This window comes from Staurois parvus, unplaced genomic scaffold, assembly GCF_062004578.1.
Source record: "Staurois parvus isolate SC_StPar_1 unplaced genomic scaffold, SC_StPar_1.0 ptg000061l, whole genome shotgun sequence".
In the NCBI taxonomy this organism is placed as follows: Eukaryota; Metazoa; Chordata; class Amphibia; order Anura; family Ranidae; genus Staurois; species Staurois parvus.
This window is the reverse complement of record NW_028317857.1, coordinates 3,321,291-3,336,325: the sequence shown is the minus strand read 5'-3', so window position 1 is coordinate 3,336,325 and position 15,035 is coordinate 3,321,291. Positions and strand designations below refer to the sequence as shown.

At 41.8% G+C, this 15,035-nt stretch overlaps 1 protein-coding gene across 1 annotated transcript in view; it reads right to left on the bottom strand.

The window, feature by feature from the left end:
• Nucleotides 1-1,689: 1,689 nt before the first annotated feature.
• Nucleotides 1,690-15,035, bottom strand: part of LOC149469734 (integrin beta-1-A-like) — a 34,121-nt gene continuing 20,775 nt past the window's right edge. Inside the window, exons 10-13 of the mRNA XM_089668693.1 lie at nt 9,594-9,816; nt 8,797-9,029; nt 8,539-8,705; nt 1,690-4,407 (exon numbers count right to left, since the gene is read on the bottom strand). Coding sequence (XP_089524819.1) covers nt 4,342-4,407; nt 8,539-8,705; nt 8,797-9,029; nt 9,594-9,816 — 689 coding nt within the window. The 3' untranslated portion in view covers nt 1,690-4,341. The remainder of the gene's footprint in view (nt 4,408-8,538; nt 8,706-8,796; nt 9,030-9,593; nt 9,817-15,035) is intronic.

The window sequence follows — 15,035 nt, the reverse complement described above, 5'->3', positions numbered from 1 at the left end:
TTCTGATTCGAACAACAAATGGATCCAAATTTTGTTTCATTTGTTAACTCAGATGCACATGACGCCAGTCAATATTGTCCAATCAACCCATGGTGGGTTGAACTAGCGTCCAAAAATATTGAATCCTTCCAATTCAAATCCATCTGATTAGATGATATATTGAATATATAGCAATCTTTAGGAAAACTGCAAAAGTTTTAGAGTACACCAGGACCAATGAATATACAAAATTAATGCCAAAAATACAAAACGAATTCTGAAAACAAAACGGTTCAATATAAGAAATATGACAAAACAAAATGTTTCAATAAACAAATAAATCCGACACAAAACAAAAATTTCCACCGTGCACATGTCTAGTAAAGAAACAGCAGCATGTTGATCTTCCTAATGAATGGCAGTGCAGGGAGAGTGTCAATACAAGTCTTGGCTACTAGACCACAGGCAGGCTGTGATCCCAGCACAGCCAGAAAACTGACCATCCTGGGAAGGATGTGTGCTCATGCCTAGCGTGGGCAGTTTGAAATAGGAAAGCAGGGGAACTGGCAGGATCACCAGGTATTTCACACAAAAGAAGCAAAACAAAGAGAACAGGATTTTTATTAGCACAAGTACATGCTGCAACAGACACATATCAGGAATATGAAATGTGGGGGTAATATACTCTAACACTAAGATTTGACCCACGAAGTGTTGTTGTTTGCATTCTGTAGAGGAGATCCAGTGCGGTATATAATTAAAGGTGAGTGTAACTCCATAGTAGAAAGTGCTAGAATGCAATTTCTTGAAACTGGCTTGATTAACCCCATGGCACCTTGTGTACACATATATTGTGGTCACATGGAAAAGGGTATTTATCCATGAGGCTGAATATATGCATACCTTTGTGAACATCAAGTGTTAGACTGTGTCAGTATAGTGACATAAGTGACAGTTCATCAAAAGTGTATAGCGAGTGGTTCTTATCAGAAAATCCTCAGATGCTTCATAGCCGGGTGCCCACTGTGCATGCACAAGTAGCACTGCGCTTCCTGAATGGTCCCGTAGTCTTCTGGGACCTTTCACATGTCCCAGAGGACTATGGGGAGGGAGGGGGGGAGGACAATCTCTGCTTCCGATTGCCTAGGCGATCGCAGCGGAAGTGGGAGAGGGTACTTGTCAATTTCGGGTACCCGCTCTCCCCTGCTCCCAAAAGGTGCCAATCCTTAATAGGGAGCAGTGGACCAGTCTTTATAGTGGAACGTCCCCTTTTGGGTGGAGCTCCGCTTTAATAGTCTTGAATTGATAGCGCAGGAGTTATTCACAAACATATGCATACCTGTCTTTGTGCTGGGAGCGAGCTGCACAGCATGCTCTCAGCACAGAGATCGGGCTTTCACTGAGAGTCCTGGGTCTCGTACTAATGATTGGGTCCCAGGACACCTAGTTACCATCACCTGATCGCTGTGATAGCCTCTGATTGGCTATCACAGTAAGCAGTCTCTGTTAAGGCTACCTCTGTATTTTTTACTATTTTGGTCCAGTTTTCCTTTGATAATTAAAAAAAAGCCCAATCTGTCCTGAAACAAGGTATAAACAAGGTAAAATCCAACTGGATACACAAAGTAGTAATGATGATATGTACAGTTTTACTAACACGTTGAAGTTCCAAAATTGTGTTCAGGCATTAACAATTGTTTTACCCTCAATTACAAAGGGGGAAAAAATTTTTTTTACAATTTTATTAAGTTCAGGAATAAATCAAAAATACAAACAGAGCATAAGGGTTACACATCAATGTACGTATCCAGAAGATTACTATATCAAATGGTTTCAGTACAATACGAGATATTACATTCAAGCTCATGTAAAAAAGTGGAGAAAGACAAAAAACCCATAGAAAATTCCAGTATCAATAACAAACGGAAAAAAAATATATCAGTCATGCTCATGACAAACCTAATGTTGGCACAATATATAACACCTGATAGCGTACGTCTAATGTTGAGATACAAACGATTTACCAGTAAGAGGGGTTTACTATACTACTACATACTACAACTCTCTCTGCCAGTGGAGGTCGGTAAAATGCAGCAAAAAAAAAAAACAGGTGGTCCATCACCAAAAGGTAATGGCCTCCATGATAAAATACAGATCAACACCGTAGGGTACCCCTTTAAATCATCTGTGGAGAGTAATGAAGACACGTGCCCATATTTTATGGACTTAATCATATTCATATACAGTGTGAACTCAAATTTTTGCCTGCATAATCCCATCCACCTCTCGTCTCCAGTCACCATCTAGTATGAAGCTTAATAGCTTTTTCTCGGACGTTTAAAGAGTGCGTACATTTATGTAAGTTGGGTAGCATATCCAACCAGTCAGATGTGGATAGATCTAGTTCTGTTTCTGTTTCTCATTGAGCCAACGTGGCAGATTTATCTGGATTCTGGGTACTATTAAGGTAAACATAAAATGCGGAAATCATACCCTTATTCCTAGGGGAGATGGGACATTTCTGATCAAATATGGAGAACGGCTTCAAATTAAGGAGTAATTGGAACTATAGAAGTGTTGGATTTGTAAATATTTATAACACTCAGATGCAGGGAAGTCGTGCATTTGTTGCAAATGACTAAAAGAGGTAGAGTGTGATCCTACCATGAGTGAATGTAAAGTAGTCCAGTTGTGTGCATTCCAATGGGAGCAGGAAGATCTGAGTGAGTATGCTCCTGGGAAAGTAGCATCACCAAGGAAGGATGCCATTGGGAATCCAGGGGATATCTGAAGAAGGATCATGTAATTATATTAATTGGGTCAATCTTGCTGAAAGATAACAAATTAGGCAAACTCAGGCCACCATGAGACTGTGTTCTGTAAACTAATAGATTAAAAAGATATATAACCATATTTTAAATATTGATTTTTAATTTTTTAATGTGGGTGAGTTTGAAAAGATTTGTATTCGACCACCATAGGTAAAGCTGCTGCTTGGGACAGATTGCAGATATCTTGATAAATGTTAAACATGAAGCTGGGGTGGAAGTTATTGTACCAAATAGATCAAGAGGTCTAAGGAAGGAAGTACTTTTACAGTAAGTTTACTTGTCTTTTAAAAAACAAACCTTTTATATCCTTCTGAAAATGCAAACTTCCCATCTTGCCCATCCCCTGGCTTCATTATTGTGCCAGTGACCTTGTATACTTGTTCCAGGGTCAGCAAGACAGCCAGGCAATAAAAGCTGAGGTGGTTTAGCAATGCCAACAGTTGTGTTTGTGAACCTTCCTCATTTCCTTGTCTGTCACTTCCTTGCTTTCCATTGCCCTGTTCAGTATTTAATGTGTGGTGTGTTTTATTTTCGTCTCTGAGCCAATGATGATGTCAGTTGTGACAACTTGTAGGGTGGATCTGACACCGTAAAGTCACCATGATCGCATGAACGGACGAAGAAGGGATCCCCACATATTTTCAGGTGTATTCTGTCATACAAAGGGCTATGTTGATTTTAACATACGAGTAGTTTTTATTTATTTTGATAAACTTTTTGTATGGTTTTACGCAACATGAAGCATCTGGTTCTTTTTTATATCTCCTTATATGATTCTGTGAATTGTGAGACCAAGTTGTGTAGTAAGGAGAGGCAGCAAGATCCTGGGTTCATGTGTTCCCGGATGGTTACACCACCTTAAGTGCTTTATGACGTCTCTGATTCAGTGGGTCATGGCTGTGCTGTTCAATTGAACCCCTTTCATCTTTGCGCATTGTTTTTTGTCACTGATAATCTTAATGGGACTTTTTTCACTATTGTACCGTAAATTGACCTGTTTTGTTATTTTTATAACACTATCGTTAGTACTGTATACAATATCATTTTGTATATTGATTTGTCTTCACTTTTATCTTTCTCAATTGTTGTACTTCACAGAATTGCTTTATGATGATATACATATTTGTATTAGCGCGGCATGTTTTTTCTCTGCATTATATGTCTTACAAACTCTAACCTCTACATTACACCGTCCAAAACTTGCTGATCACGCTGAAGTCTGAGGTATGCATCACATCAATATTGGCTAGTATGTAAATTCCAACCCCAATTTTCCTTGTGAAGTGGAAGTATAATACTTGCATCGGCAAACCTTGTAATTACAGCCCAAGTTACATTTTCTTGAAAACCTGATATAAATGATTTTTTTTCTACATAAACTGTACAATTTGAAAATTTGAATTTCAAAGACTGTGATGTTTCAGTAAATCACTGCAGATCCACCCATCAGATATCGGTGGTGGGTTCAGAACAAAAGCAAAGATACTACATTGCATACAGATTGGCAGACCATACATAAAAGTCATCACATTTATCTTCCCTCATATTCAGGATTCACCACTGTTGTTACCGCACTCTTGTAGATGGGGTTTTCACCCTAGAAAGAGAGTGAGAGAGGCAAGCATTAAGGCAAGGCCTTAGTATATTATGCAAAATATATCAATAAAACAGTAAATACAGAGGGAAGCATGTAGGCAGATGCAGTCTCTTTTCTCCACTGCAGGTGGCGCTTTTCAGAGGGAAAGGAAGTCAGGAGGAACTTACTCCTCTTTGGTTTCCTGGGTCACTGGGAAGTGATTTGGTTGTACATCGCTGCCCCATGTCACTCTGGATGCCAACTTGGGTTAGGAAGAGTCTATTTATGATCCTGACTCCCAAGTTTGACGTGCATTTTGTGACTGAACAGTGCAGGGAGAGATTACCCGTCTGTCGGTGAATAGCAGTAGGGAAAGGTTCTAGACGTGTAGGGATAGGAAAGGGACACACTATCCTCTCAAGAAATCCTCCCAGCTGGGCACGGACTCGCCAGGCCACATTCCACAATTTGAGATGCAATCTGTTCCGCTTCACATCACCGAACAGAACTGTGGATGTTCCCAGGCGGGTGTCTTTCCATGGACTGTTTGTGACTTTGGGCCATTACCTCAAGTTTAGTTATTTGCAATTGGACTCAGTGTGATTACTGCCACCGCACTGCACTACACCCACCCACACTTGGCAGCAGTCGGCAGGATATTTCCCTTCTTGCAGAGGTTGCGAAAGTAGGAGCTGGCTCCATCATGGCACCGTTAGGCTCAGCCCTGGCTCTAGTGTCTAAGTTTAAAGGCTCAAATATTCCCTGGCTGAGTGGCAGGAGAGACTAGAAAGGGCTGCTCACCTATATCAGATTCTTGCTCACTGATCATGGAGCTGGCTATTAATGCATTAGGGGATGACACCCACTGGGCGGTAATGGAGCTACCGGAAGAGGAACAAGCCACACTGGAACAGCCTGTGCCACATTTGGAGGGCCTGTTTGGAAAGAATGTAACAGTTCCAAAGCTGAGAAGGTGATTCTTTGTCAGGAGACAGCAGGAAGATGAGTTTCACCCACTTTACGTCAGCCCTCCAGAATCTCTGGAAGCACCTAGAAAAGAAGGATGTGAAAGGGTGTGTGGATATTACCACTCCAGACCTGCTGAGGCACCAGTTCACAGTAGGAATGAAAACTGTCCCAGTAGAGAAAGCCCTGCAAGAGCCAATCAGGGCACAACCAGCTGCCTTTTTTCATGACATTGTGGTGGATGTGGTTGCCCAAGAACAAGAAGATGCAGAAGCAACTGTGGCAGTTGCAAAAAAGTATAGCCCCAGGCCTTATACCCTTCACCATAGTCAGCCATGCAGATGGCACTGAGGGAATTAGCTCAATATGTGGCCTCCTTGAAACAGGAAATGCCTTCCTTTAAATTGTGAGGACAAACGACTGCTAAGGTATCGAATGTCTTTTTTCCCAACTGCAGAAGGACCGAAAGTCAGTTTAATTCAGAAGTACCCCTTCATATGGGAACTTCTGTGTTCCAATACCCCAAATCTCCAGGTCTTCCAACTTTTGTAACATTAGGTGTTTTAGTTGTTTGTCACAGAAGCCTTGATACAACAGGGTTACTTTGCCCCTGTGTCCAGCAGAACTTGGGTACAGAAACCTTTTACTTGAACTGGTATTATGGGTGTTGGTCCCACTAGCTTACCGAGTAACTTCAAAGCAGGTTCTGGGAGATAGGTGTGCATTGCCCTCATGACACTGAAAGCCTGATGCCAAAGAAGGTGAGTTGGCTTGCTGCTCAGAAACAGAAAGGAAGGCCCTCGGTACTGTTTGTTTCCTTGTGTCTTTAAACCTGGAATGACTGTTGTAGGTGGACGTCTGGTTTATTCCTTTGCTGGAACCCTCTGAAGTTTCCTGCCAGCTTTCTGTGCAGCAGCTTCTGTAGTATTTTCAAAACTTTTGCATAACAGCTTTTGTAGCTTCTTCAAACTTCCTCAGTAGTGTCTGGTGGAGTTCTTCCACTCAAGCATTGTACTTTGAGGTGCCCAGTCTCTCCACATCTGTAGCACATTCTTTCTGATGAAGGCATCACTCTGTCAACTTCAATCTCTTTTCCAGTCTTTCTTCTTGAAGTCAAAGCAGTCACTACCGTTTGCATATCAGTAAGTGATTTCTGCATACCGCATGAGTCTGCATTACTTACCCAACAGTTTTCACAGAAAGTTTGTTGCAAAGTAGCTTGGGACTGGGCCATCTGGGTTATGGCTTAAGTTAGGGCCTCAATAGATGGGGAGGCCTCAGCCTTAACATAAGTCTGTGCACTGATACTAGCTTGGGTGATATAGGCTGCAGGGCCTTGCTTGTGTCCCTTTGTCTTTTCAGACTTCTGAGTCTTGGCAGCGATCAAAGCTTCCTCCTCCGTAACTGTCTTCATCATTTTGCAATAGGTCAGTCGGTCGCTCTGATCCCTTGCTTTATGTTTGAACATGATTTAATATAGAGGTTATGCACCTTTCAGGAGTTTTTAAAATTGGTAATGTCTTACTTGTAGCCTCTACCTCCATCCCACCCTTTATGATGACTGACAGCTTCTTTCCCTCTTATTGATAAGTGTGATCATAGATGTAAATCAGCACTGCACAGCTCTCCACTCTTCTATAAATTTTTCAGAGGACCTCTAAGCATTCAGTTGCAGCGCAGCCCAGTTTGTCTCGCTTCAGGTTCCAGATAACGTCTGAGGGTGGTGCCCATAGGCTCTCAACTATTTTCTGTCTCTTTTGGTTGTTTGGCTACTTTCCACTCTTTGACTGCTTGTACGGCTTGATCAATCTAGGTATCAAAGATGTCTTCCCCCAAGGGGGTGGGGTCTTTCTAGAAAAGAACCACAGCTTCCTGTACCCATAATTGGCCCGCAACTTCCCAATGTCAGCGAAAATGGAGGTAGGTGATGCCATAGGTGCTGAGACAGCCCGCCCAGATTTTCTGGATTTTGATTTGGCATTCTCATTTCCATCAGACAAACTTTGAGTTCATCTGTAACTGAAGCTTAACACCTTGAAACTACCAGGAATCCCTCTCTTCCACTCTATCAGAATGTAAATGTGGGTTGGACTTACTTTGATTTGTCTTTGTATCAAGAATGAACATCCATTGACAGGGGACCAGAGAATGTCACCAGTGCTTGTCGGATCTGTTCTTCCATCCACTCAATTCTAGTCAGCCATTTTGCTCTTGGCACCATTCAACAGCTGCAACACGCTTCATGTCAACTTCTTTTGCCTTGTTATCCAGATTACTGGCACTCAGAACAGAATCTCACATGTATCACGACTCCATAGGAGTCGCTGGATAAGATGGGTTGTCCATTCTGTGCCTCAAACTTCTCAAGAGTCTTAGCCCCAAGCAATAATAAAGTTTAATCTACCAAGTGCTGGAACTATACCGACAGAGCTCATTTATGGTGGTGATGCTAGTCCTAGACTGACTGGGTAATCACTGTCCAAAAGAAAAGAGGATTGGTAGCAGAGGGGGACAGGGGAACAAAGGGGTTTGCAGAATAAGTCTCACAGGAGGGGAAGTCTTTTGAGATGTTCTTCTGCTGGCTATTGTTGGGACCCTTTAAGAGCATCAGTACACTTAATGACAGTCTCAGTTAACCTGCAAGCAGTATAGGTACAGGTGTCTCCCCTTTGGTCTCAGGCTTGATTCCCACCATTCTGGCCTCTCACCAGTTTGCCAGCCTACAACAGATGTGCTCTCCTTGCTTTCCTCTGTGCCAAGTCCCAGGCAGTTTAATAAAAAAAAACCCTTTGCTAACTCCTGCACAGGTCACACTTGAATCTGTAGTTCAGAAAGTCGGTTCCTATATTACATGACTGCCCATTCAGACTACAATTGAAGCCTATGCACTGAAGTCTATGCGGTTGTTTGGCTTTAGTTATTCCCCTGCTGGCCTAGAGATAAATGGTGCAGCATAACATCAGTATCTCAGTAGAAAGTGAATGTAAACTTAATGTAAAGAGGGGAATGCCTCCTCCTACATGTTTCTGTAGTCCAGCACCTGGCTACATTTAGAAGACACAACATTGTCTGTGCTACACCATTACAGTTTGAACAGGGAAAGTTGTTAACCAGAAAACTGACAACATGTACTGTCTGCAATACAATAGCAACCTTGTTTCCCTCCTCACGGCATAGAATACTTACAGTGTCCCATTTTGAATTAATTTTCTCCTTTTCAAATTTGGCAAACTCTCTTCTGTCCTGAATAATTATGAGAAGCTTCCATATAAGCAACAATGCCAGTCCAATAAGTACAATTCCAGCCACCACACCAGCAACGATGGGAACGATTTCAGGGCCACTGGGACACTCTAAAACAGGAAATCAGTAGATGCATCCTCATTAGCTGCCAACTTTATATGGGGCCACTGGAAAAAATAGTATTTGCCAAGAATGCATTACCTGGGTCTCTCACAACATGCACATGAACCTCAGACTTAGAATTTACAGAGTAGGTATAGTAGGACCAGCAATTATCTACATCTTTTTCTTTGCAGTGTGTGAGAGCGTCTTCCTGTCCTGGTTGAGGTAACTTGTCACGGCTGTCCACCATAGTAAGGTTGAAATGTGAACACTGGCTATCACACCGTTCTTGTTTCTCTCCGTTATTGAATGCTCTGCACTGAACACATTCTCTGGATAAAAAAAGAAAGAAAAACAAAACAGGCATTAGCAAAAAGCACATTTTAATAACAATCTCTGTTAAAATAACTCATGAAGAGAAATAAAAAGGAAAATATGCTATCGGACAAAATACCAGAATTTGTTTGTCATTCTACTATGGTGTGCACTAAGAATCAGAGTTGAAATGTGGATGTTAAAAGTGAGGAACCCTCCTCTGTCAGCCTGTTGTGTTTGACATAAAAGCATGGCTGTGCATTTCTAGAGCCTAGGTTCCTCACTTTAAACAGAACATTGTGAATCCAAAATTTATGTATAGGGGACATAACCTGGTGGTGACATCAATGCTGGAAATAGGTACAGCTACAGTACTGTGGTGTCATTATAGTCAATAGTGGAGGTGAAAGCCACAGAGAAGTATGTGATTGCAGGCAAGTTGAGATGTTGTCACTAAAAAGGTTTAGATATGTGCATGGTGTTATTAGCAACACCCATACAGGGTAACAATGATTTAGCTGAACTAAAATTCATTTTGACATTTCCTACACAGAGGAAATTTGTTCCTTCTTAATACTCACTTGTGTTCTGCGCAAACACCAAGACAAGTCTGGCACAACTCACACGTCTGTCCCTGGAATTTGGGGTCTGTACATTTACACCTTCCACATTCACAAGTTCCTCTTCCATTACATAGCTGACCATTAGATGCCATGCATGTTGAGGTATCTTCTGTGCAATCACAAGCACTACCAGAAAAATTGAAGAAACACTCACAAACTCTGCATTTGCAGACTCCATTACCTGTAATAAAAGACATGTTTAAGTTAGATTGCAGTTTCAAAACTACCATAATCGTAACTATTTTAACCACCACTTTGTAATTAGAAAACAATTTTGCATGTAAGCTGCTATCTGTGATTGTTACTGCTTGTTCAGAAGAATACATTTTTACGAAGTGCATCTCTACATCTTGAACCACAAGTCAAATAGCAGATTGCCTTATCGACAGGCTGTCAGGTAGCAGGGTCTTTATGAAACAACAACTATAAAACAAAGCATGCTCTTAAAGGTCTAGGACTGTTCAATTTCCACCCTAGAGCATGAACAGGATTTTTGCACTCACCATAAAATCCTTTTCTTGGAGTCCATTGAGGTTATACTGCTGACTACAAATGGATTATACACTAGAAAATGAGAAAAAAATTAGGCCAGTACAGGATACCCTTTCCTACTACCAACATGTATAAATTTGGTGGCAAGGCAGTACTAAGAGCATAATCATAACCAGAAGGGTTGGACCTATATTCCTGAATGGTTTTAAAGAAAAGAATTTATAGCGAGAACAAAAATCCCATTTTCCATCTTGTCCATTGAGAGATATAAAAGTCTTTAACTTTCCGAAAGCCCAAAAACAGCCCAACTGAGGAGCAGACAACACTAATAGGCCGAAGGAAAAAAACAGAACTGGGGGATACCTGCAGCTCAAGCCTAAAGATCTTGCATCCAAAGCTGGTTTCAGATCAGGCTGAAATATTGACATGATACATCGGCATTGACAGAAAAAGATGGAACCCCATCCTTGAGACCATATGCTTGGATCATGGTCTGTCTGACCATCTAGAGATGGTGTAGAGTGAGAAGTCATGCACCCTTTCAGGGTGCATCTGGGATGACAGAAAGGAAATTCAGTCTGACAGAAGCAGTGGCTGAGAGATGTTCCTTGCAGGATGAGGCCACCAATTTAAACACTCGCATTACTTAGGTGATGGCTATAGGAAACACCACCTTGTGGCTGAGAGTACAAAGAGAAATGTCTAATGGGTTAACACCAGAGGTTACTGAGGCACAGAGTGAACCAAATTCAGATCTCACAGAGTCACAGGAGAAACTGATGTGGACGTTACAAGAGACACCCTGTACAAAGGTCTTAATCAAAGAGTGAGAGGCCAACAGTCTCTGAAACAGACTAGAAAGGGCAGAAATCTGACCCTTGATAGTGCTGAGAGCCTAACACGGGTGTAGGCCAAGCTGCAGGAAGGGGAGGAATAATACCATGGAGAAACACCTGAGGTGGAAGTTTGAAGAATCGTCTCACACCACCTGATGTATGCCTTCTATGTCTAACGATAGACCTTGAAGGAATTAGACTTCCTAGGTTTTAATATTGCATATATCACTGACTTAGAGATGCCCTATCCCTCAGAACCTGGGCTTCAGCAGCCATGTCATTAACCACTTGCCCTCCAGAGGATTTACCCCCCTTCCTGACCAGGCCATTTTTTGCAATATTTTAACTGACAATTGCGCTGTCATGCATCACTGTACATAAATGAAATTGATGTAATTTTTCCCCCCACAAATAGAGCTTTCTTTTGGTGGTATTTGATCACCTGTGTGTTTTCTATTTTTTGCGCTATAAACAGGAAAAGATCAATACTTTTGAAAAAACAATATTTTTGACTTTTTGCTATAAAACATATCTAATAAAGAAATGTAAAAAAATCAAATTTCTTCATAAATTTAGGCTAAAATGTATTCTGCTACATGTCTTTGCTAAAAAAATCTCATTATGTATATTAATTGGTGTACAAGAAAATTATAGTGTCTACAAATGGCGGTACAGTGTGGCAAAAAAGTATTTAGTCAGCCACCAATTGTGCAAGTTCTCCCACTTAAAAAGATGAGAGAGGCCTGTAATTGGTATCATAGGTAGACCTCAACTATGAGAGACAAATGAGAAAAAAAAATGCAGACAAGCACATTGGCTGATTTGGAAAGAATTTATTTGCAAATTATGGTGGAAAATAAGTATTTGGTCACCTACAAACAAGAAAGATTTCTGGCTCTCACAGACCTGTACCTTCTTCTTTAAGAGGCTCCTCTGTCCTGCACTCATTACCTGTATCAGTGGCACCTGTTTGAACTTGTTATCAGTATAAAAGACACCTGTCCACAACCTCAAACAGTCACACTCCAAACTCCACTATGGTGAAGACCAAAGAGCTGTCGAAGGACACAAGAAACAAAATTGTAGACCTGCACCAGGCTGGGAAGACTGAATCTGCAATAGGCAAGCAGATTGGTGTGAACAAATCAACTGTGGGAGCAATAATTAGAAAATGGAAGACATACAAGACCACTGATAATCTCCCTCGATCTGGGGCTCCACGCGAGATCTCACCCTGTGGTGTCAAAATGATCACAAGAACAGTGAGCAAAAATCCCAGGACCACACGGGGGGACCTAATGAATGACCTGCAGAGAGCTGGGACCAACGTAACAAAGGCTACCATCAGTAACACACTACGCCGCCAGGGACTTAAGCCAGTATATGTCCGGGCCTGTCTGAAGTTTGCTAGAGAGCATTTTGGATGATCCAGAAGAGGAATGGGAGAATGTCATATGGTCAGATGAAACCAAAATAGAACTGTTTGGTAGAAACACAACTCGTCGTTTTTGGAGGAGAGAGAATGCTGAGTTGCATCCAAAGAACACCATACCTACTGTGAAGCATGGGGGTGGCAACATCATGCTTTGGGGCTGTTTCTCCGCAAAGGGACCAGGACGACTGATCCATGTACAGGACAGAATGAATGGGGCCATGTATTGTGACATTTTGAGTGCAAACCTCCTTCCATCAGCAAGGGCATCGAAGATGAAACGTGGCTGGGTCTTCCAACATGATAATGATCCCAAACATACCACCGGGGCAACGAAGGAGTGGCTTCGTAAGAAGCATTTCAAGGTCCTGGAGTGGCCTAGCCAGTCTCCAGATCTCAACCCCATAGAAAACCTTTGGAGGGAGTTGAAAGTCCGTGTTGCCCAGCGACAGCCCCAAAACATCACTGCTCTAGAGGAGATCTGCATGGAGGAATGGGCCAACATACCAGCAACAGTGTGTGCCAACCTTGTGAAGACTTACAGGAAACGTTTGACCTCTGTCATTGCCAACAAAGGATATATAACAAAGTATTGAGATGAACTTTTGATATTGACCAAATACTTATTTTCCACCATAATTTGCAAATAAATTCTTTCCAAATCAGCCAATGTGATTGTCTGGATTGTTTTTCTCATTTTGTCTCTCATAGTTGAGGTCTACCTATGATGCCAATTACAGGCCTCTCTCATCTTTTTAAGTAGGAGAACTTGCACAATTGGTGGCTGACTAAATACTTGTTTGCCCCACTGTATATATAGTGGAATTTTTATTTAATTATTTGTCATACTGGTAATGGCGGTGATCAGCAACTTATAGCAGGACTGCGGTGGGCATTCTGACACTGGGTGGAACTGACTAACTGCCAATGACATCCCTAGTGACACTAAAGTGATCAGCGCTAATAAAAAGCACTGACAGTGTACTAATGTCACTGGGCAGGAAGGGGTTAACATCTGGGGTAATCAAAGGGTTAACTGTGTGCTGTGTGTGTTTTACATTCTGTGCTGTTTTACTTGGGAGACATGCTGCTTTGTATCTCTCTGCTGTGCTCTCCCCTGTCAGCTTTGCCAATGATCACGGAGTGTCAACCGGTAGTTGCCAGCTGGGACCCAGTGATTGACATACCCAGCTGCCAACAGCAGCGCTGGTAGGGTAGCGCGCACGCCCCCTACCCAAAAATGCAAATCACATATATATATATATATATATATATATATATATACGTGATTTTGTGCAGCCCTGCCACCCTGTAAGCAGTACTTTTGCTATAGGGCGCATGACAAGTGTTTTAAAGCCAGCAACCATGAAATAGGAAGGCAAATCAGTCAGATGCTTCTGCTGATCTGGCAGTACCCATGGAACACATGCCAGCTGTCTTACAAGTAAGCCTACCACATTGGTTGTCATTGGGAGTAGTACAGACAAATGTCAAAGGGTACTGATTCCACAGAGCCACCAGAGCATCAACTGCTTCTACTAGAGGATCCCTGTAATTTGAAACAAACCTTTCCAGTTTGATGTTGAGCATGGAGGCCAGGAGGTCGATATGTGGCATCGACAGGAAAGAAGAAAACAGGAGGAGCCAATCTAAGTGCAGTGGTAAATATTATATTTAATATTCTAGGATTAAAAAAACACACAAGAAGCAATGGACAAACAAGCTGAGCTCTGACAAGACTGGAATGTGAAGTTCTACTCAGTATAGGATGAAGTCTACCCCCCTTGCAAGATATCTGGTACCTCACTGATATTCTATGTTGTCTGGATTGGAGGACTCTCCATGGATGGTCCCACACTGCAGAGACAGCCAAATTGCTCAAAGTTAAGCAAGATCAGACTGCTCTGACCCCTGCCATGCCGCATGTCTAGGATCAAACATGTTGCTAACACCAGTGTAAATTTCATCGACAAAAGTATTTTCATTATAATTTTTGGCAGAGGCATGTTTTCAGTGCCGAAAATCAATTAAAATTTTCATCAATCGAAGAAAACTTTGACAAAAATCAGGGCTAAACAAAAACGAAACTCAAATGTGAAGGCCGAAAATGAAAATGGAACTAAAATGTGAGGGAGGAACTTTTTTATAGTAAGGGAAGGAGAGAGAGGTTTCCAATAGAGCCGCAAGATTTTATTTTCTCACTCACTTCAGTGTGAAACAGACATAGGATTTGCTCAATGTGAAGCTGTTAGTAGTGGTAATAGTCCCGACTGGAGCCACTGGGATAATGGAGAGGCAGTAGATGCCGGTGGTAAAATTCAGAAAAGCTGTCACAGAGCTGCCTCAGGAACCTTGGAAGAACTGTCAGATGGAGCTGTCAAAAGTCTGGGTGCTAGTAGTCAATCAGGAACCATTTCAGGGGCAGAACTACGCCTCCTTCATCAGACTCTTCCTCTATCAGCTAATCTACTGGAGATTTTAGCGAATTAAATACGACTAAAACAAAAATGGCATTTTAGTCAAAAGACTATGGCTAAAACGATATCAAAATTTAATGTCAAAATTAACACTGGCTACCATATGGCAGTAAGGCAATATACGTATAAGCTCAATAAAACAGACAAGACCTCAGGTACTCAC